The sequence below is a fragment of the Odontesthes bonariensis genome, chromosome 18 (assembly GCF_027942865.1).
Source record: "Odontesthes bonariensis isolate fOdoBon6 chromosome 18, fOdoBon6.hap1, whole genome shotgun sequence".
Classification (NCBI taxonomy): Eukaryota; Metazoa; Chordata; class Actinopteri; order Atheriniformes; family Atherinopsidae; genus Odontesthes; species Odontesthes bonariensis.
The window spans coordinates 16,682,564-16,704,190 of NC_134523.1; the positions used below are offsets into that span (position 1 = coordinate 16,682,564).

At 41.2% G+C, this 21,627-nt stretch overlaps 1 protein-coding gene across 2 annotated transcripts; it reads left to right on the forward strand.

Moving 5' to 3' along the window:
* The first annotated feature begins 657 nt into the window (after nucleotides 1-657).
* On the forward strand, nucleotides 658-13,605 carry efna1a (ephrin-A1a). 2 transcript variants are annotated; one of them, XM_075450460.1, is made up of 5 exons: nucleotides 658-1,028; nucleotides 10,747-11,042; nucleotides 11,599-11,664; nucleotides 11,767-11,862; nucleotides 11,983-13,605. In XM_075450460.1, exons 1-5 carry the CDS (start codon nucleotides 910-912, stop codon nucleotides 12,105-12,107), a joined length of 702 nt encoding a protein of 233 aa, XP_075306575.1. In that variant the 5' UTR covers nucleotides 658-909; the 3' UTR covers nucleotides 12,108-13,605. The 2 variants fall into 2 exon arrangements, with proteins under 2 accessions (XP_075306575.1, XP_075306574.1); XM_075450459.1 differs by having other exon boundaries at nucleotides 661-1,028; nucleotides 11,980-13,605.
* The last annotated feature ends 8,022 nt before the right edge of the window (nucleotides 13,606-21,627 follow it).

Consider the following 21,627-nt stretch of genomic DNA (forward strand, 5'->3'; position numbering starts at 1 on the left):
AAACAAGTGGAACAAACTGCCAGTGGAGATTAAACTTTCACCAAATGTAGACATTTTTAAATCCAGGTTAAAAACATTTCTTTTCTCATGTGTCTATGCATGAAATCTGCACGGTATCTTTTAACTTATCAAGACTGTTGCTTGTTTTCAATCATTTCAATTTAATTTTAATTGTTTTATTTGTTTCTATTTATGTTCTTTCATGTATTTTGAATGCTTCTTACACTCCCCACTGCAATGATTTTATTTTATGTAAAGCACTTTGAATTGTTTTGTACATGAAATGTGCTATACAAATAAATTTGACATAAATTCTTGACTCTAAAATGACCCTAGGAGTGAATGTGAGTGCATGGTTGTTTGTCTCGTTTGTATTTGTGCGGTCCTTTGATGGACTGGCGACCTGTCCAGAGTGTACCCTGCCTCTCGCCCAGTGACAGCTGTGATAGCGCCCACCCCCTCACCCCACGTAGCCTTAAATTGGAATAGTCTAGTAAAAAAAAAATGGATGGATGGATTGATTTATCCTCGCATTTTCCAGTAATGTTGTGTACAACAGCAAGTAACAACAATGAAGCCTGTGAATCTCGCGTCTCTCGGACAGCTCTCTGATTGGTCTCTTGTGACGGAGGGGGAAGGGCTCACGTCTCTGAGCGTTTCACAAAACCAGCCTCCACGCAACTCAGGCTCTCATTCACTACGGATTTGCCGAGTTTTCATGTACTTGTTCTCCGTCTTTTTTCAGTTCTCTAAATCAAATCAGATCCTTTCCATCTTCCGCATCTTCTGCAACCGTTTATGTGAGCGTGCAGCCTTCTGGTGCGCGCACGAGGACTTTTCGGGAAACTTGTTTATTTATTTATTTTTCATTTTCGCACAAACCTACCTGAGTTGTGTTTCCTGTCCTGCATGCCTCCACTCCTCTCCACCATGGATCTGCTTTGGATTGTTGGCTTGGTTGTGAGCGTCTGCGCCTGGTTTGCTTCAGCGGAGCGGCACAGCGTCTTCTGGAACAGCACCAACCCAAAGTAAATATCTGTTTTCATGTACTCTTTCGTCTCTCCAGTAAAACAAATACGTGATTGTGGTCTTTTTCTGTGTGTTAAATATTCAACTGAACTTTTAAACCCATTTCTCAGTGCAAATAAAATCATGATTTATGCTCACATGAATAGTTGAAACTCATACATATTCAGGGCGGTTGTTGTGATGGATTTGTGATGGAAGCAACTGGCTGCTGTTGACATGATAATGCAAGACATTTGGGAGTCTTGTCTCCTCCCCCATACTCGGCTTCTGAGCCTGTTATTATAGCACTGTTGACCTGTTTCGTTGCCTTACCTGTTCAGATTGAATCCGTTTTGCAATCTGTGTGTACCTTTGCTGCGGGGTTAGTTTTACTGGGTTATATCATGTATTTATGTCTGAGGACTGGGAGACATTTAAAAAAAATTATATTTTGAAGGCAAAAAAGGTGCTGTAAAGGTAAATGTAAATATATCGGGTAGCTGCAGGTACCTGAGGTAAGTTCTACATGGATGGGTCCTACAGGCTAATTTATTTGTAGGTTTTTCATTCATGTGCTGACATCCTATCAGGAAGGGTTTTTTTTTTTTCCATTGGAGGGATTATATTTTTTATGTTGATTTTACAGACTTGACTCACAGTGGAATGTTTTGAAATATCTTTAGCAATATCCTCTCTATCTGACAGAGAGTCCTAACCTTTGTGGGGAGTGGGAGGTTGCTATACCTCCTAAATCAAGAGATATCACATGGGGTTGTACGTAGCTGTCAGGGAGACATGAGGGCGTTCATATTTCAGGTGGTAAGACGAGTAATAATGGTGTACGACAGAGACAGAGGAGGTAAGTTGAAGCCTGCTCAGTGGGTCACACAGTGTGGGAGAGAGATGGATTGCTCAGGGAGGAGAAATTGGAGCTCAAATTGTCAGGGTTAGGGGGCATTCGAAATAAGTGCGGGTCAATTAGAACTGTTGTTGATGATGGCTGGGGTGAAAATGGCTCGGGGTACGAAGAGGGTCAGGCTTGCACTCCTCAAACAAACTTCTACATGCACCCACACACATAAACACACCCACTGACACACATGGAAAGGCAAGCTCAAACAGACTCCTGGCAGACAATCACTCAATCACACCAACAGACGCCATCTAAATCAATCAGTGTGGGGCTCACACTCAAACACCAAATGTTCTCTCACAAGCTTACACCCAACCACTTTCCCCCCCCTTATCTCCCCATGTGGCTTTAACTGCAACATTTAATGTTCTCAGAAAGTCCATAATTACAGCGACAAAGCTTTTCTCTGAAAAATCGGAGTGAAGTCAAAGTCCCAGATGGGGAGGCGTCTTGTTGTGTAATGACAGTGGTCATGCTAGTGTATATAATGGTAATCCTCCTTTTTGCACTTGCTATTATTTTCAAGATGACTGCGCTAAATCTCTCTACTCGATTAGTCTTAATCCTGTATTCACAGAAAAGCAAAGATTTTCTGGAAGGTTTTCTTACAGTGCATTTTCATGATTTCCAGCAATCTCCTCTTCCCATTGACCCATTACTTGATACAGTGTGTTGATGTCCATCATTTCCCTCGTGGTGTGTGCTTTTTCCTGTTCCTGGTCAAAGTTTATTGCACCACCCATTGCTCAGGGAGCTGTCGTTAATCAAATTGATCGCAGATTGATCGCCTTGATCCATATGGTAAAAGCCCATTTCCCCTTTTTCAGCTTGTTTGTTGAAAGATTCAGCAACACACACACTCATACATATGCACCGTTTCCCTGTGTGTGAGGACGCCTTGGGGCCTGCTGACTTCCAAGGTCGAGTCTACTTGAACTTTAATGACTACTTTGTTTCAGCATGAATGAAATCAGTTCCCGACAATGTTTGAATTTCAGCCCTTTTTTTTACATTTTACCAGTCTGTACATTTCCAGCCTTTGTTTCTTATTAGCAACAGCTTAATCACCAGCAAGCTTTGATTCAAAGAATGAGGTGCACTGGTGCTCCCAATCACCTTGGTTTGGCATTTTTTTTTTGTAAAAGGAGTGTCTGTGTGCATGAGCTTACTCACTGTGACTCACAGACTCTCAATCGCATTTACCCAGTCATACACATACATGTGCCACACGGTTATGACTATTAACATCATGCCAGAAACCCTCTGGACTCTACAACTGCAATGTGTGGCAATAATCCGTTCTTTCACGCCTTCTTTCTTCCTTTTCCTTTTTCCCTGCTGACATAGCATGAGTAGACCTCCACCTTAACTCACTCCCCCCTTCTTCTCTTCCTCCCCCTCTTCTGCTTTGTACCTGTCTCCCCCTCTCTCCTCCACCTCCCTCCCCTTCTTTTTGGCCAGGTTCCCTTTTTAGCTTGGTTCTGTGAATCTTTTAACCATTTCATGGTTCACCCATACACTGATCCACTTATTTTTTACATCAACTCCTTTTCTATTGTGACATTTTTTTAGCTAACCTGTTCAAATTCTGAAGCATGTTTGCTTTTCTACATTTTTAGGTGGTTTTATTGCACCATTACCGACACTGATTTGCTTAAAAATATGATTGTATTGTGCTCTGTTAGCTCAAAAGAGAGTTATTTCTGGTATGTTTGACCCACATGAGGGCTTTTCTTGGTATTTATCCGGTTAATGTGGCTGTTTTGTGATGCGTCCCATACAAATTGGGGAATGGTCTTCACAGTGGTCCACAGAAAGAGAATGGTAACTGGTGTGACTGATCGAGGGTTAGAGTTCACTTTGTGATGAAGTGGCGAGGCCTCTATCAATCTGTCAGTCATTCTGTCACGGCGGTGGTCCCTGAATACTCGCTGCCACTCAGGCCAGCCTCTCTTCACACAGTCATGGCTCTGCCTCTGGGAAACTTTCATTCTTTGCCCCTTCTGTCTTTTTGGTCCCCTTCGCTCCTTCCCCGGCTTTTATCTCAACTTTACAAGCTGTCCCTTTTCAGTCTATTATTTCCTCACCTCCAACTCTGGTTCTCAGAGAAGGGGGGCAGAGGGGAAGCATGCTAAGAGGTGTGGAATTTTTTATCGTTCTTGGCACCCGTGGTGATCCGTCACAAGGCACTTTGCCCTTTCCTTCTCACTTTTTTCCCCGCTTCGCTTTTTCCTTTAAAGCTTTCTTCTTCTACCTTCTTATGAAAACCCACTCAAGTCTGCTGAGCAAAGGTGTTTGGTCTTTCTAAATCTCTGTCCGTGCGTCTGAGTGTGTGTCCCTTATAGAGCTTCTTTCTGAAGTGGTGAATCCAGTCTGAAGTCAGTGAAAGAGGGAAATTTAAAAAAAAAAAGGGAAAACAAATGGGTTGAAGGTAGAAGCGTCTGCTTGCCTTTCTACATTTGCTTAAAAATGTGATTGATTCTCTGCATGTGCTTGCATGCATGTTTGAGAGACAGAAGATAAGATTGGGTTGGCACATTGGTGGGTGTAATTAGGTGGGTGCAATAGAAAAGGGATTTCTGTGATTTCCAAGTAACCTGAGCCAAAGTTACTTTCTTTAAAAAAAAAAAGACATTCAGGTTTCACTTATTTTCCTAATCTGTCTGTATGCCCCTCCCCCTCTTGTGGTCTGCATTCTTCTCAGAAAATTCCTAAATCTATCCATCTTTGTCCGGAATTGTCTGCCCCCGGCTCCCCTCCCACCACTTAATCTGGTTTTGTAATCTGTCTGGTAAATTCAATCTGGGGAAAATGCTCAGTGAGATTGTCAAATAGATGATAATCACGTCTTACATGCTCAACGATCTCTGTAACATGTTGACTTTTCCTATCTTTACAGACTTGACCATGTCGACAGGAGTTTTTTTTTTTTCTGATTTTCTTCCTGTTCGATATTCCCACCCAGTCTTACAGTGCCAGAGGTAGTGGGGTTTGCTTTATTGACTGCGCTACATAGTGAATCAGGCCAAAGGTTTTAACTTCCCGCAGGCATGCTGATAGCATTGCCAGAGTCTGCACGCTGTCTGCTGTGTGTCTCCTGCGTAGTGCTGCACTTCCTGTTAGCGTATTTTCCCGGGAAAACTGCGTATCCTGTCTGCACAATAAACAATACGTTTCTCACACACCAACACACGCAAGACCATAAAAGCTTGGATCAAGGAGTTGATTGAACTTCCCAGGCTTGTATAAGGCATATTTAAAGGGTGACAAAATGTAGATTAGTGGTGATTAATTGATTTAAGAAGGATGTGTCACATTGTGGCGAGTCACAGAGACCCTGCAAACAAATCTCTTAAATATCTCTGTTTGGATTCACCTATGATCAGTGTTTCCCCAATGAACCACGCCAATGTTTCCCTGAACTCTGCCCATCCCTGTGCTTCTTCCTTATCTTCGCACCAGACTTCCCCTGCTCCGTCCCCCCTGTGCTCCTCTACCCTGCAGTGATTTACAAGAAATCATAGAGGAGGAACAACTCCATAAGGGCACAGATTTATAATTGCAGTCAAGTCACAAGTCTTTTCCGTGATGTGTGTGAACCAAAAAGTGTGTGTGCGTGTCCCCCAGACTTGTTTGTCAAGTCTTGGTGACGCTCAATGAACCAACAGTGTATATGGGTTTGAATGAGGAAGAATTTGCTGGTAAAAGTCAGATATTATCTGTGGAAAAAAAACCATTGTGTTCGTTTTGTTGTGTAAACATGGACTATTGTTCAGCTTTAGTTTTTCTCTTGCCTTTTTTGTCCTGTTTGTTGAAAGTCTAGATGTAGTGAGTAAATATGCCCCCCAAATGAAACGATGTTACTCCTAGAGGTGAGCTGTGGTATTACCAATCCTGCCACGAGATACCTGTGAGCAAGAGCTAATACCAGGGCATTAAGAAAAACATTTCAACAGCTGTGTCCTGTACTTACACACTGTCAATTCCAAGTGGAATGAATCAAACTAGAATCTAACACTGTTTTTCCAGTGGAAAAAGAATATTAGCATGAGAGAAAGTTTTACCTTGTGGAAATCAGTTCAGCAGTTTTCTGGCACAGATATTTGCCTGCCGAGAAATGTGATGTCAGTTCTGACCTTTCTGCTCTGGCCCTTTACAAGATACAAATGACTCAGGGGACAGTTGGAAGAGCATATGTATTCATCTAAGCCTTCTTAGTCCGGCGGAGTTAGCCAATTATATCTCTGCTGGATTTAAAGCGTTGTCACTTCACTGGGTGGCAACAGGAACTTGACTTGTTCAGCCGGGAACGTCGCCAGAATGAGCAATGATGCAGGCAGACAAAGGTTGAATAGCAGACTAGAGAAAGTTGATTGAGATGGATGACAAAAAGTCACACGGGGCAAAGAAAGAAAGCTGGAATATTATGTTAATATTTTAAAGAGCCGAAAGAGTTGGACCACATTTGTTTCTATGACAACCCAGGCATACCCACATCACTTTGTGCTTGGCTCTGCAAACAGTGGGTCAGAGAGTTGCATATTTGGAATATTTGCGATTGGTTCGGCGAGTATCGGGATGGGGGAGGAACAGAGTTGACATGAGGATCTGGTTTGCTTATTGAGTGATGAAAGAGGGACAGAGAGTGGGAGGGAACAGCCGACAGTGATGGATGAACAGATAGGCAAATGAAACACGAAGAATTTGAGCAATAACATTGAACAGTTCACTTAAGCGCCACCTACTTAACAAATTTATCTTGAAGGGAACTGCTCCCTTGTGTCCAGTATCTCATTATTCTGTTAACCCCACACAGTCCACATTTTTCAACTATGGACACACTTACATTCACCTATACATTGCCCGTGTGTTTCCTTTGAACTCTGAAACTCCAGTGTAAAGAAGTAATACCCCCTCTCTATTTGGGAACAATAGAGGTGGAGTAAAAGAAAGCTCCACCCTGCCCGTCTCACCACTTATTCTGTACCCAGCCATCAGCCCCTGCTCGAGGCCTCACTGTCCACGCTAAGCCCCTGTATTAAGCAGGGTCTGGTGCTGATGAATGGAACCCAGCTCAAACTCTGCTCCACCCAATAATCCAGGCTCGGACGTGTCGATTAAATGGTCCCCCACATTCCGGTTCACTCATCCATGACATAGGCCAGTCAACTTTTGGTCACATTAGTATGTGTGTACAACCCAGAAAGAAATTATTTTTGTTTATGTTGCTAGAGTGCCTGTTTGGACATCTAAATATAAATTTGTAGATTCATTGTTCAAACCTTTTTGTTCGATTAGGTTTGGATCAATATTTTAAGAGAGTAAGTCCTGTTGTAGCATCCATCTATAGAATTTCAAATCCATAAAGCTCTTTTATTGCTGACTGCCCATGTATAAAATTCTCCAGTGCTGACTTGGCAATCGTCCGACCTTTGATCCACATCGTGGCCTCTTCGCTTTAGAGGTCCGGCATTCCACAGGGCGATAGAGCGCAGAGATGAGAGGGTGATGGATGGATGAAAGGAGGGAATAGCAGTTGAGAAGAAAGAAAAAAGGCAGACCAGATAGATTAAAGAAGAGAGATTAGACTCCGGCTCCTGAAGAGCCTCCAATAAATCAGGAATTCCCTCTTAGAAGAGGAGGAAGAGCAGCCGAATACAGTCTGTACTCATATTTTTCTCCAGATTGGGAGCTTACGCATCTGACCACTTTACATTCTCTCGCTGCTTTCATCGTTGTTCGTTATTGGCATTCATTATCCACCTTATCGCGACTGAAACACACTCCCAGATTCCACGAAGCTCTCGAGAGGTAACACACACACAGGCATAAACAATCGCACATTTAAATGTATCAGGCCGAGACAGACACACATGCAAACAATACTTGCCGCATGCCATAGTTCCACAAATCATCCTTTAATGGAGAATACAAATGTTTCTCCATGCTTCAAGCTCCACCATGATTAATAGAAAGCATCCTGGCATAAACAATAGGAATAAATCAATAGAGCCTATTAACACAGAGAGCGAAACTGCCTGGCAGAGGGAAATAACAATAGAAACACACTGGGGAAAGTAGAATGAGGCTGGATTTTAAAAGTGAAGGTGGCAAGATTTTCAATGTTTGCTTAACTTTTTAACACAGAAGCCAAAGCCCTCTTTGACTGGAGTTACTCCAATCTGTTAATTAAGCTGATCATGTGGAACGTTTCAGTGCAGAGGCGTTAGAGGAGAACAAAAGGCAGCAGGATAATTAAAACAATTTGCCATTAATAAAAGGCGTTAGCCGGCCTCCCCTGGTGCACATTCAGCAACTGCTCTCTCGGCTAAGTGAGCTACTCCATCAGCGCGGGCACACAGTGAATAGAGACACTGTATGAAACGGCGGCATTGATAAAGTAACTGTAGCACTGACATAGAAACACTTAGTGAGAGAAACTTCAAAAGCCATTCCCAACTCAAGCCCTTTGACCCCCCTCGCCCACTCCTATTCATGTTTTCTGCCGCCCCCCCACCCCAAACTCTCACCCTAAAAGGGCTGGGACGCAGGGAGCAGGAGGGTATAATTACCCCCCTCCAGGGCAACTTTAATACCCTTTTTTGTGTTTTAATTGCACCCCCCTTTTAACCCTCTTTTGATGAACACATCAGGACCATACCGCAACCAGTTTGTAATCAGGGCTGAAGGGTGAATGGAGTTTGTTTGTATGTGTTTTCAGTGTTTGAAAGGGGATGATAACTGTCGGGCAAAAGCAGACAACAGTGTTCAATGGTGTTATCGATTCAACTAGAACTGAAAGTAGCAGGGGGGGAAAACACTTAAGCGGCAATCTGGTAAACAGAGTGTGGCAGGCAAACTGCAGATAAGCACCAAGCTTTCTGGACTGTGGCAAAATGATAATTATTGTTCTCCCACACAAAAGTTGGCTGGTGCACTCTGTTGTCAGCACAGTTCGATGGAAATTTCATCAGAATACTTAAAAAAGAAGCTTGTTTTCTAATGAGCCTATGCTGCTGCTGTGATGGGGTTGCTGCTTATCTGGTCATCAGCAGTGAAAGAATGCAGTCAGGCAGAGATGAGTAAACTGATGGGGGAAGGGAGCCAAAAGGGGAGCCGGAGTTGGGGCCGGAGTTTTGGAGCCACTGCGTCTGTCCTGTTTCCAGGGGGGAGACCCGCGGCAACAAACAACATCACTAACTAATGAGCGACTGGTGCCTGTGCGCTTTGATCGTTAGCCTCACATATGGACCCTGTCACACCAGCTCCCCCAAATGCTACTTGTTACATTAAGGTGGTTTTATGAGAAATGCCAGAATTCAAGGAGAAAAAAAAATACTTCAGTGATAAAGGTGTCAGTTTAACACCCTCCAAGCTTTTCAGAACTCATAACTCATACATAAGATCTGTAGTTCAGATAGCTGGTTGTTTATTTTTGGGCTGTTGAAAGCCTGACTAACCTTCATATATTCATTGCAAAAGCAACAAAACTCTATATTACACATACATTCTCTTTGTGTGCTGTGAAAATATTTAAGTCTGTCAAATCTCATCCATTCTCAGAGAGCCCTCTGGTAATCCAGAACAGTAGGAGATGGTAAACTGATAGGCATCACTTGGATGCTCAGCACCAAGGGAGGAGATGTATGGCTGTGTGGGTTCAGCGGGTGTAAATAGTAGGTAGCTACAGCTTTAGGTTGTTGATAGATGAGAATTACTGTGAAGTGTGTGAGTTTGTGTGTGTGTTACTAGTGGTCAGCTACCGCTCTAGGCTGCTGATAGATGGCTTTGGCTGAGAAGAGAGCATTAGCTGTGAGCCGCCCCTGGAGCACTCACTCAGTCAGGGGGAAAGAGACAAAGCTGAAATACCTTTAGTGACAATTCCCTGGAGATAAACTTCTAATATCTCTAAAAGCAAACCCAAGAGGATGAATGACTCACGGATTGTTGAGATAAGGCAAACCGCCTCAGTGTGCTAAACTGTTTATTAACTGGTCCAAACTTTTTGTATTAATGAGATTGTTTATGTGCAGTGATGTGGAGCGGGGATAAATGGTGCTTCTGTGAAAGAGAAGACGAGGAAGTTTAGTTAAAGACTATCGTAAAGAGGGTGGAGGGAGGGATGCAGGGAGGAATGGATGGGAGACAGTCTGACTGTCTCTGTGTTTGTAATGAAAGGGAATGTGATGGAAGACGGTTACAGGCTATCGCCGGGCCCGTGCTGTGCATGTGTGCCTGTTCATTTCACTCTGATGAATGAGTTAAAACATATGTGACATCCTTCTTCCTTTCTTTTATAAACTCAGGTGTGTCTCTGTTTAGGCACATATGTCATTGTGCATTCTGCTGCACTATTTGTGTGATTTGAGTGTTTGTGTAGCCCTGCAGATGTCGATACTCATCTCCTGTCTTGACGGGCTAACTGACTGCTAATGTTTCTTTGTAAACATCACTTAACTCCTGGGGGGATGTGGGATCAATGTGCACTCAGCACTAACTCAGAACACAGCCGCATCTACTCAAGCCTCACCTTCATCCATATTTATGCACATGTTTCTTTGCATATCACTTTTTCCTTTATTGTGTTTTTCCCTCTTAATTCTACCTGAAGGCACACATCTTCTCACGCAAACATTCTCTCTTCGTCCTGATCACTCTCTCATTATCAGGCCTCTCACTCTTTTCTCTGATTTCCCTGTTGTACACCAGATCAATATATAATCACAGATTTTGAGGCTTATATTTATTACTCATCCAATGCTATAACCACTTTTGTCAGTGTCCTGCCACTCTCGTAACCTTCCTCTCCTTTCTCTTCCACATAGGTTTCAATGGGACAAATATGCTGTGGAGGTGAAGCTGAATGACTACCTGGACATCGTCTGCCCCCATTACCCTCAGGGTGAGGTGCCACTGCTGGACGCTGAGCGCTACGTGCTTTACATGGTGGAGCGGGAGGACTACGATTCCTGCAAGCCTCAGTCATATGACCAGATGCGCTGGGAGTGTGGTCATCCCTTTGCCCCTCACGCTCCTGAGAAGTTCTCCGAAAAATTCCAGCGTTTTACTCCATTTACTCTGGGAAAAGAGTTTCGTCAAGGAGAAAGCTACTATTATATCTGTAAGTGTCACCTATTGCACCCAGATTTGTCAGTGTTTGCCAGATAGTTGTGTTTTCTGTCAATCCCTTGTGGTCTACAGATCTCCTATATGTGCTTTGAGCTAAAAAACTAACATGCTTTGATAGTTGTAACATTCTAATGTTTCCCCATGTCCAACTTGTCAGTTTGGCATGCTGATGCTTAACAAAATGTTGAGCGAAATATTGGTGTTGTTAGTTTTGTAGCTTTTTGTTTATAACTAGTAATAAGTCTATGCCAAAGGAAATGTTACATTCCCGCAGAAACCAGAAAAAAATTCCTGCTCGAATGTGCACTAGGCTCAAACAATTTTGTCACCCTGACCATGGTTGTAATTAGATAAACGGCAGGACAAGACACACTTGGCCTGGTCACAGATGGCTTCCTAAAGCTTTGTGCTTGTGTCTTTCTGTTGCCAAGAATTAGAGTGAGTGTGTGTGTTTGTATGCACGCATGCATGAAGGTGGATTAAGGGGGAGGATAAGTGCATTAGTCTGGTTCTTAATGCCTGTGTTGTTGTTTCCTTCTTCCGTGCAGCTAAACCTTTACACCACCATGGCCAAGAGTGTCTCCGGCTCAGGGTGGACGTCATTGCAGCTGATGGTGAGTTTAACGCCCTCAGATGAAAATTGATAACACTGTCAGCTATAATAGTTGTGTTATGACCCAAGCGGAGTATGTGATAATGTTTTTCTCTTCCGTTAGGCTCTCAAGAGGCCAGAGTAGCTAAAGGAGGCACAGATGGGGCTGGAGTTGGAGTTGGGGGTGGTGTTCACAACCCCTCCAACAGACTGCCTGCAGGTTGGTTGACTGGTCCTTCATCCTCTCTAATTATCTCTGACCTTCAGACAGTGCAGGTGCATTCAGAATTACACTGGAGTTGAAACTAACGTGTCTTTTTTGTTTCCCATCTTCAAGCAGATGACCCAGTGGTAATCCTGCCAGACGTTCAGAAGAGTGTACGGACAAACTCTGCAGTGACACCTGCATCAATCTTAGTTCTGTCATTGCTATTCCCAATTTCATTATTGCTTCTGTTGCACTGAGAGTACACGAAAGGAGTCCTGGTTGGGAGAGAACTTTTTTTTTTTTTCAGGGACTACGATGAAGACAGTCCGTGGAGTTGTAAACCACTGACTTAAAAATCCGTGCCCAGTGCTGGCCACAGGGAAAGACTTTTTGGAAGCTTGTAAAGTACAGATGGACTCGCATGTGCTGAGTAACTTTGAGCATTTGAAACAGAGCATTGATGCTTTGTCCTATTTTTCAGAAGATGAAAGTATTTTTTTCGTTGTTAAGACAAAGCTCTCCTTGAGTTGTATTTTTTGGAGGGCTCTCCAAAAAACAACCCTCTTTTGAAGACGCATACCTTCACAGAGATATGAAGAAGACGAAGAAGAACAATCAAGAGCACAGACTCCAATTCACCCAACGTTTAATTAATATATTTAGATGGAATACATCAGCATGTAAAGGCAAAGTAAACTCAAACCTTTTGAGCCAAAGATCAGCCCTCTCTTCAACTTGTACACTATTCCACCCTTGATTATTGTGTACTACTTGTTGTGTTGTTATTATTGTTATTGAGTGGCGTTGATGTCTCAAGTGATAACTTTCTCTAAATGTAGCATTTTCAGACACAGGGGCTTGTTCTCATGACCATTTCTTTGCAGACCATGTGATTATATACTGTAGCACTAATACTGCACAGTACAGACAACATACACTCCACAACAGTGCTCACACAGACACAAAAACACTACATTATGTTACGTGTACATTCTGTGAAAATAATTTATGACTTTTTGCAGCTGAGAGGTTTTACTGTACATACCATGTGCTCACAAAATGAAATGTTTACTGATGGCAAACTGGAGGGCTTTCCCCTCTCTCCCCTGGTGGAGGAAGTATTTGTGTGAAAGAGAATATGCGTGTGTTGAACTGAGAATAGGAGAATGTGCCTGAGCTGGGGAGTGTCTGAATGAAAGAGTGTTGGGGGAAAAATGTATTTCTGCCAAAAGCAAACACTGAGATGCTGTGTGTATTGCAGAGAGGCTGGCTTTCTCTGTGTGTTGGATCTTGCCCCTGTTTTGGTCAAACTATCTAACATGAAGAGCTGGTATCAAAACTTCCTTTAGTTTGGGACTAAACCCTGTTTTTCATGATGCATTGTTGGAAAACAAGCACATAACATACTTCTTAAAAACAAGGAGAAGTAGTCAGCTGTTTAGTTTTAGATCAGATGGAAAAGTTATCGTCCCCATTTCACCACAGACACAGCACCAAACCAAGATGCCAAGCACACATTCGATAGGCTGGCCAGAACGACAAAGCACAACAGTGTATGAATAAAACTGAAGTCAGTCTTTTTTTACCTGGTTTCTTGTTGCCTAATTTTGTACATGTGTAAGTAAAAGTGTATTATATGTTTATATGTATATATATATATATAGATTATATAAAAGACCAGTTTGATAAATATGATAAATGTGAACAATTTTCTTGTGAAATAAAAAAGGATATTTTTTGAAAACCAGAAGAGCTTTCTTGTGATTATTTGTAACTGTCATGGCAGATGATGATCCAAATTAAAAACTATAACTGTTCAAACACTGAAGTGATCAGATATGATGTGCATTCACATGTTCAGAAGCATTTTAACAAATATAAAGTACCTCTTCCCACATGTGATTAAACTGGTGTAAATATGAAACGTGTTCTTTTCATCGTACCTGGGCTCATTGTTTGTGTTTTTCTGCTGCACGTCCTAATTAAGCTGCAGTTCCAGTTGCACATATTTCTGCACACTAAGGTGAAGAGTGCAAGAAAATCTTCCCAGTTCTACAACACCAACATAGCAAAATTGAGGGACCCTTCTTTTTAGAAGATCAGGGAACCTGTGGATGAAGGTAAAAACTGGTCGAACACAAGTTAACAGGTACATAGCTCCAGATGAGGTGACTAGCACGACTTGTGGGACTGACGTGTCTTTGTTGCACATGGTTGTCATGTAAAGATGAAAAAGCAGGATGGGGTGGTCCAGGTTGATCTGCCACTCATACACCAAGGGAGGTAGTAACAGAGGCGAAACGGATGATCAAATGAGCCGATCAAGTAAATTTCCCTTTGGGATAAAAAATTTTTTTAATTCAAAAATTCATTCATTCATTCATTTTTTTTTAGAATAAGTGGCAAAGTAAACAATTGTGTAAGAAACTGTGGCCTTAAAAAAGCAAGATACTGCTCACTGATGCTTTGTCACACATAAAAGTCAGAGGAAAAAAGATATTACCCTTAACAACATTATGGCGTAGAGTTGCATCTACTTGTGCTTGGCCATGTTTTGTCTTTTCTTCCGGCTTTATTCTCATGGGGACTATAGATTTGATGGATTATACACATATCACAGTGAAACACTCAGACAGGAAAACAACTGGCTAACACTGTGCGCACAAAGTGCACGAGACATCATATTAAGATTATTGTTACAGAATAGTTTCAAAGTACTTTTGACTGGGAACCAAAGGGACCAAACAGTGGTGAGAGCATGAGCAATGTGTTACATCTGCCAAAGGACCTTCATCTGAGATAGAAGAAAATGTTTTCTAACTACTGTAGCTCCAACATTTATCTCTGTGCAGCTCTGTGCCAAAGTACAGCTTCACAGAGCTGATAACATGGCAGTAAACTCTTAGTAGATTATTGGAAAACACAGTAATAAATCTGAGAAAGCTATAGTGACAGTTTTCTCTATGGGTGAAATCCTCACCAAGTGAAAGTGGAGTGCTCGACCTTTTCTGATAACTTCCCAGGAGCGTGAGGAGAAAATAGATTATCATGCTTCAATTGTATCTGTACAATAGGGATATGCTGCATCCCTGCAACATGTGAAGCACGTATTTATCAGCATCCAGCCACAGCACTTCGCCCTTGGTTAGACTCTTAATGGGTAAAGGGGTTAAATATTCATGACAAAGAAGCAGCCCTCAAATTTCCCAGCTTCATCCGGAGTGAAAAATCACATTTCCCACAGAATTATGGTGATTTTGTGTTAAAAAGCTCTCAGGAAACTAAGCCCATTTCTTCTCCTGATTACACAGAAAGGCTCTCCAGAGCAGCCACTATCACAGATAATGGCTCTAACAAACTACTGTGACAAGAGGCAAACAGAATCAAAGCCAAGGTAGCTTGAGACAGGAAAAGCAACAAATAAGGAGATAAAGGAAAAGAAAGGTCCAGGCTATGTTTATTATTACCATTAGCATTGCCTTTTGGCAGGAAGATTGAATACACAGATGTGATCCCCTGCTAGCTTTACTTCATGATGAGTTTCTACACTCACACCCAACACACACCTCTTCTTTTTCTCCAGTCACAATACTTTGCTTGTCTCGATGCTACATGACAAGCCATTGTTCTCATCTCTCCCCCTCCTGCCTCTCCCTTCCCAGGGGAGCTTTACGGCCGTGACAGTAAAAACAGCTGTAGCACCAAAAACTGGTGCCACAGAGTCACAACTCCCCAATGTTTTCAAAGAGACACCCATAAATTAAGGCTGCTGGGACAGGCCCCTTAACCGCCCGACCCCTGGAGGAGGCTCCACTGAGTAGAAGCTCGCCAAGAGGGAACAATTCTTTTTATTACGCACTCGTTCGGCATACCAGGTTGAGTAAATGTGGACAGCAAGTGGGAAACCTTTAGCACTGTAGTAAATTTTATGGGCTGTCAGGAGATAAACATGGAACATAAACATGGAGCACAGACACAGGAACAATCTCTTTATAGGCCTAGGAAAAAGAGAAATAATATCAAATTAAGAAAGTAAGGAATAATCGCAGCGTATGAGTGGCGAGATTTTGATTTCACAAGGCTACTAAGACAGTATTGCGTAAGTTATTTAAAGTCTAGAATTCTCTCATCGTATTTTAACCACACGTGCAAAGATTAAAAAAAAATAATAATAATTTAATTTCATGTCTAGTAATATTTTGACTGTAACACAAAGTTATGTTTAGCTTCCAACCAAAACATGTTCTATTATATTATTAATATGAATATAAATATGTAGACTCCTCAGATTCATTTCTAAATTGAAAGAAAGGTTTAAGAATTACAGCTCTTCGACAAATGCTTTACTCCCATGGACTCAAATGATATAACAAGTAATGAAATGTTTACTATCATACTTTGTAAACAATACTTTCCAGGCAATGAGTGACAGATCTGTACAGCAGCTGTCTTCAATTTATGTTTGTTTGTGGGTCCTTCTGTCTGTAGTCTTGTGATCAGCAAATGAGATACATCTCAGTCTGGTTGAGATCAAGTGACTAACTTGGCTGTGACAGGTTGTCACCACTTGTTTATTGTAACTTCACTCCACACATATTTTTCATTTCCTGTTACTCTGATAGAGGTTGATCTGCGCTCTGGAACTCTTTTGGCTTTTTAAGATTTTTTTTAAAGAAAAATGAATTCCTTAACTTTTTATGGACAAGTCGCCAGTCTATCACAGGGCCATCGCAGACACAAATCAAATCAAATCAAATCAAATCAAATCAAATCAAATCAAATCAAATCAAATCAAATCAAATCAAATCAAATCAAATCAAATTTATTTATAAAGCACATTTCATGTACAAACAGTTCAAAGTGCTTTACATAAAATAAAAGCATTGCAGCAGGGAGTGTAATAAGCATTACAAATACATAAAAGAATATAAAGAGAAACAAATAAAATCATTTAAATGAATTTAAAAACAAGCAACAGTCTAGATAAGTTAAAAGATATTTCATGCATAGACACATGAGAACAGAAATGTCTTTAACCTGGATTTAAAAATGTCTACATTTGATGAAAGTTTAATCTCCACTGGCAGTTTGTTCCACTTGTTTGCAGCATAACAGCTAAATGCTGCTTCTCCATGTTTAGTCTGGACTCTGGACTGGACCAGCTGACCTGAGTCCTTGGATCTCAGAGCTCTGCTAGGTTTATATTCTCTGAACATATCACAGATGTATTTTGGGCCTAAACCATTCTGGGATTCGTAAACCATCAGCAGGCTTTTAAAATCTATTCTGTGACTGACTGGAAGCCAGTGTAAAGATTTTAAAACTGGTGTGATGTGTTCAGGTCTCTTAGTCCTGGTTAAAACTCCAGCAGCAGCGTTCTGGATGAGCTGCAGATGTTTAATGCTCTTTTTGGGAAGTCCAGTTAAAAGAGCATTACAGTAATCGAGTCTACTGGAGATGAATGCATGGATGAGTTTCTCCTGGTCTTTTTGGGAGAGGAAACCTTTAATTCTGTTGATATTTCTGAGGTGGTAAAAAGCAGCCTTGGTGACAGCTTTGATGTGGCTGCTGAAAGTCAGATCTGAGTCTTTCAACACTCCGAGATTACAAACTCGGTCAGTGATTGTAAGGTCCCGAGTCTCAAGATATTTACCAACGCTGACCCTCTTCTCTTTGCTAGCAAACAGAATGATCTCAGTTTTGTCATCATTTAACTTTAGAAAATTCTCTCTCATCCAGGTTTTTATTTCCTCCAAACACTGACAAAGTACGTCTGCTGGGCTGCAGTCGTCCGGTGACAGAGACACATAAAGTTGTGTATCGTCTGCACAACTATGATAATTGATGTTAAAGTTCTGCAATATCTGACCCAAAGGGAGCATATACAAGTTAAACAGAAGAGGTCCAAGAATTGACCCCTGGGGGACTCCACAAGTCATGGCCACTCGCTCAGATTCATAGCTGCCAATTGTAACAAAATAACTCCGGCCTTTTAAGTAGGACCTGAACCAGTTAAGGACCGCTCCAGAAAGTCCAACCCAGTTTTCCAGCCTGTGCAACAGGATTCTGTGATCTACAGTATCAAACGCAGTGCTGAGGTCCAACAGAACCAGGACTGAAACATTACTAGAATCAGTATTCAACCTAATGTCGTTTAACACTTTTACCAGAGCTGTTTCAGTGCTGTGATGACGTCTGAAGCCTGATTGAAAGTTATCAAGACTTCCACTTTCATTCAGAAAGTCGTTGAGCTGGTTAAATACAACTCCCTCAATAATCTTAGATATAAAAGAGAGATTAGAGACAGATCTGTAGTTGTTCATCATAGAGGCATCTAGAGTTCTCTTCTTTAGGAGTGGCTTAATGGCAGCTGTCTTTAGTGACTTGGGAAAAATGCCTGATGCCAGTGAGCTGTTAACTATTCGTAGGAGATCACTTTCTACTGAGGTAAAAACAGTTTTTAAAAAGTCAGATGGTATTATGTCCAGAGAACAAGTTGTTGATTTCAGATGCCGAACTGTTTCCTCTAGGATTTTTAAATCTACAATATTAAATTGTGACATTACGTCAAGAGTTATTTCTAGGTTTTAGACACAGATTAGTTTTCTTGTTTGTCTGTGTTGCGTGAATGTTTTGTCTAATCGTTTTGATTTTTTGGCTAAAAAAGTTGGCAAATTTGTTGCATTTCTCTGTGGAGAGGAGGTCTGGGTTTGACTGTTTAGGAGGATTTGTGAGTTTTTCAACCATAGCAAACAGAGTTCGAGAATTGTTGACATTCTTATTAATCATTTCAGATAAATGCAGCTGTCTGGCCTGGCACAGCTCATTGTTATAACTATGCAGGCTTTCTTTGTACAGCTCACAGTGAATCTGAAGCTTTGTTTTCTTCCATTTACGTTCAGCTTTCCTGCATTTTCTTTCAAATGAGGCAAACAACCGTGTACGCTCTCATTTGCACCTGCAATCAATTCAGAATCATCAATTAGCATTAGCATACAGTTTTTGGACTATGGGAGGATAGATATTAGGAGTGCTCAGAGAAAACCCACATATCTACGGGGAGAACATGAAAACTCCACACAGAATGGCCTTAGCCAAGATTAAAACTAGGAACTTGCTAGGCGACAGTGCTAACTATCATACACATTGCAAATATTTTTTTTAGTCTATTTATGTATCTATGTAGCTATCTATCTTAACTTTTCTGTCAAAGTCAGTCAGGTCTTTCTATTCTTGAATTGTTGTAATGCTCTTGTGAAGTGTGCTCTTTGTGGTAAATTTGGATAGTGATATCCCTACCGACTTGGAGAAAGTTTTTCTCTTGATTAAATGTTGGGAAGGTGCTTTTCTTTACACAAGAGAGGATCCTGCGATTATCCACCACTGCTGTCGGCTGTGGACGTTCAAGCCTTTTTGTGTTCCAGAGCTCACTAGTGTTCTTTTGTTCTCATAAACCAAACTGTTGGTTTGGCCACTCTAAATGGTCCTGCTATCTCTCAGATGGATTTTCTTATGCGGCTTAAGGCTTGGTTTTTACTTCTTTGTAGGATTCACACAGAGAATACAGTGAAGCCTAAGTAAGTGAGATATATCATTCTGAACATTTAATATATTTGTGCAACAGTGCACCTCATCGGTGTGCAGGAAGACCACCCCAAAGAGTCAGCTGACAGCAAGGTTTCTATTCCACAGCTTCTGACAATGATGACTGAAAACAGAGCTTACTTGAATGAAAAGTATGAGTGCGTGGGGATCCCATGAATTTGAACAACAGTCCCTTTTTTCTGAAATGACTGCTATATTGAAAGAGAAAAGACATTGATGTCTGTAACCACAGAAAGGACATGGTGTGCAACAGTAATTACAGCATTTTACATTTTCTGTTTCATGGAGGCATTATATTTGATCAAAGCAGTATGATGTGTAAACACGGCATACCAAGCAGACTGATCACAGTGCTTACACAATGGGTTGCATTGACAAGTAGTTACATTTTAGGGTGGGTACATGTAAGTCTGAAGGGAAGCTACAATAGAGGGTATGAAGTGTGGCCTATTTTACTCACAGAGCTCTTTCGACCATGTGTTCCAGGTTAGCAGCAACAGCTTTTACCTGTTTAAAGAAGAACTCATGTAGGAATAGTTCACACCTGAGAAAATAATTTTTAAACAAATCTCCATGCGACTGTAGGGATTGTGCAATATTTACATAGACTTTTGTTCCTGGGCTCGTGCTGTATGTGTTATTCGTAATGGCTATGGAAGACTGTATGTACACTTGGAACTATGTGCTTTTCACTAAATTTTATTATATTCTGCTTTAACAGAGACAGCTATAGGCCTATCATGAGTCCAAGACAAACTTACCTGAGAGGAAAATAAAGTATATTGTATTGTATCATACTGTTTCCATTGTATCATAACGTATTTCTATCATATCTTATCGAATCATTTAGTTTCATAATGAGCTGTAATTCTTCTTAGCCCATCCTTCATCCCATCTGTAACCCGAAGACGCTTAAACATCATTAACAGCTAAAAAAAACAAGAAGGATTAGTGTCCATATGTCTGGAATCCTAAACCTCTCCACTCTAGATGAAATATATTATGTTGTTCAATCATTTTCCCACATCACATTTTCATAACTATAGGCCCAGAGCAGTTGTGTGGTCCAACAACATTAATATCAGTTTTAATTTGTCCAGTTCTTTGGTTCACAACAAACAGCTGGAAAAGACTTGAAAGTTCCCATTGAATAAAAATCAATGCTTATATCTTTTAATATAATGAAATTGCATAATCATGGCAACAGCAGTATTTGGTTCAGCAAAGGAAATAGAAATGTAGTTTTATAAAAATTCTAAATAGTCATTTAGATGTTGCCATTTTGTGGAAAACTATCTGAATAAACTGTAAACTCATCCTTCACTTGGGGCATTTTGTATTTTTTTCATCAAATTAAACACTTTGAATTTGATCAGATTTCATCTCAGATTATTAGTAGTGGCTACTCAGGCCATTGTAAGCAACCAATCAGATTTCAGATCAGATGGCCTTTTTGGGTAGTGGAGGCCTCTCTTTCGTCTATTTTTATAAGAAAGTTGAGATTTGCTCTGCCACTGAACTCACCACTTGTGGTTTATTGGGAAATTTTATGTACTTTGAGTTTAATGTTAATGTAGCAATTTATGGTGATGACGCAGATCTCAAATGTGTTAGCATTTAGCTCAAACCACAACTTCAACCCTATAAACACTGCAGATTATTTTCTTATCTTGAAAAGTTACACGAGTAAATTTTCTGATAAATGCTCAGCTGTGAGACTTGAATGCAACAGCGGTGCATGAGAGGCACAAACAGTAGCTATTGAGTCAAATAGAAAGCAGAAAAATGAACTGGATTTGTCGGTGTATCATTTGGGGTTTAACAGAGCCAAAGCTGAGCCAACGGTGTGTGACACTAAAACCTAAGAGACATTCATGGAAAATACAATTCAGAGTAGGTTAGGCAAGACCAGCTGGTCCATTTCTGCATCTCTGGGCCTAGTCAAATGTCCTGTCAGCAGGACACATGATGACCAGTCCCTGTCCGCCTGCTAGCGTATGTTCCTACTTGCAAAAGCCAGGAGTATCTGTCTTACAAGACCCCTGAGAGGTTACCTAATGTTACTGTAGCTATTTGGAGTATTTATAAGCTGCCATGCTGCCCTGAACGAGACCCCATGTCCTGTAAGTATCAAAGCAGCTGTTCATGAACAATAGGCTGACCCACGAGTAA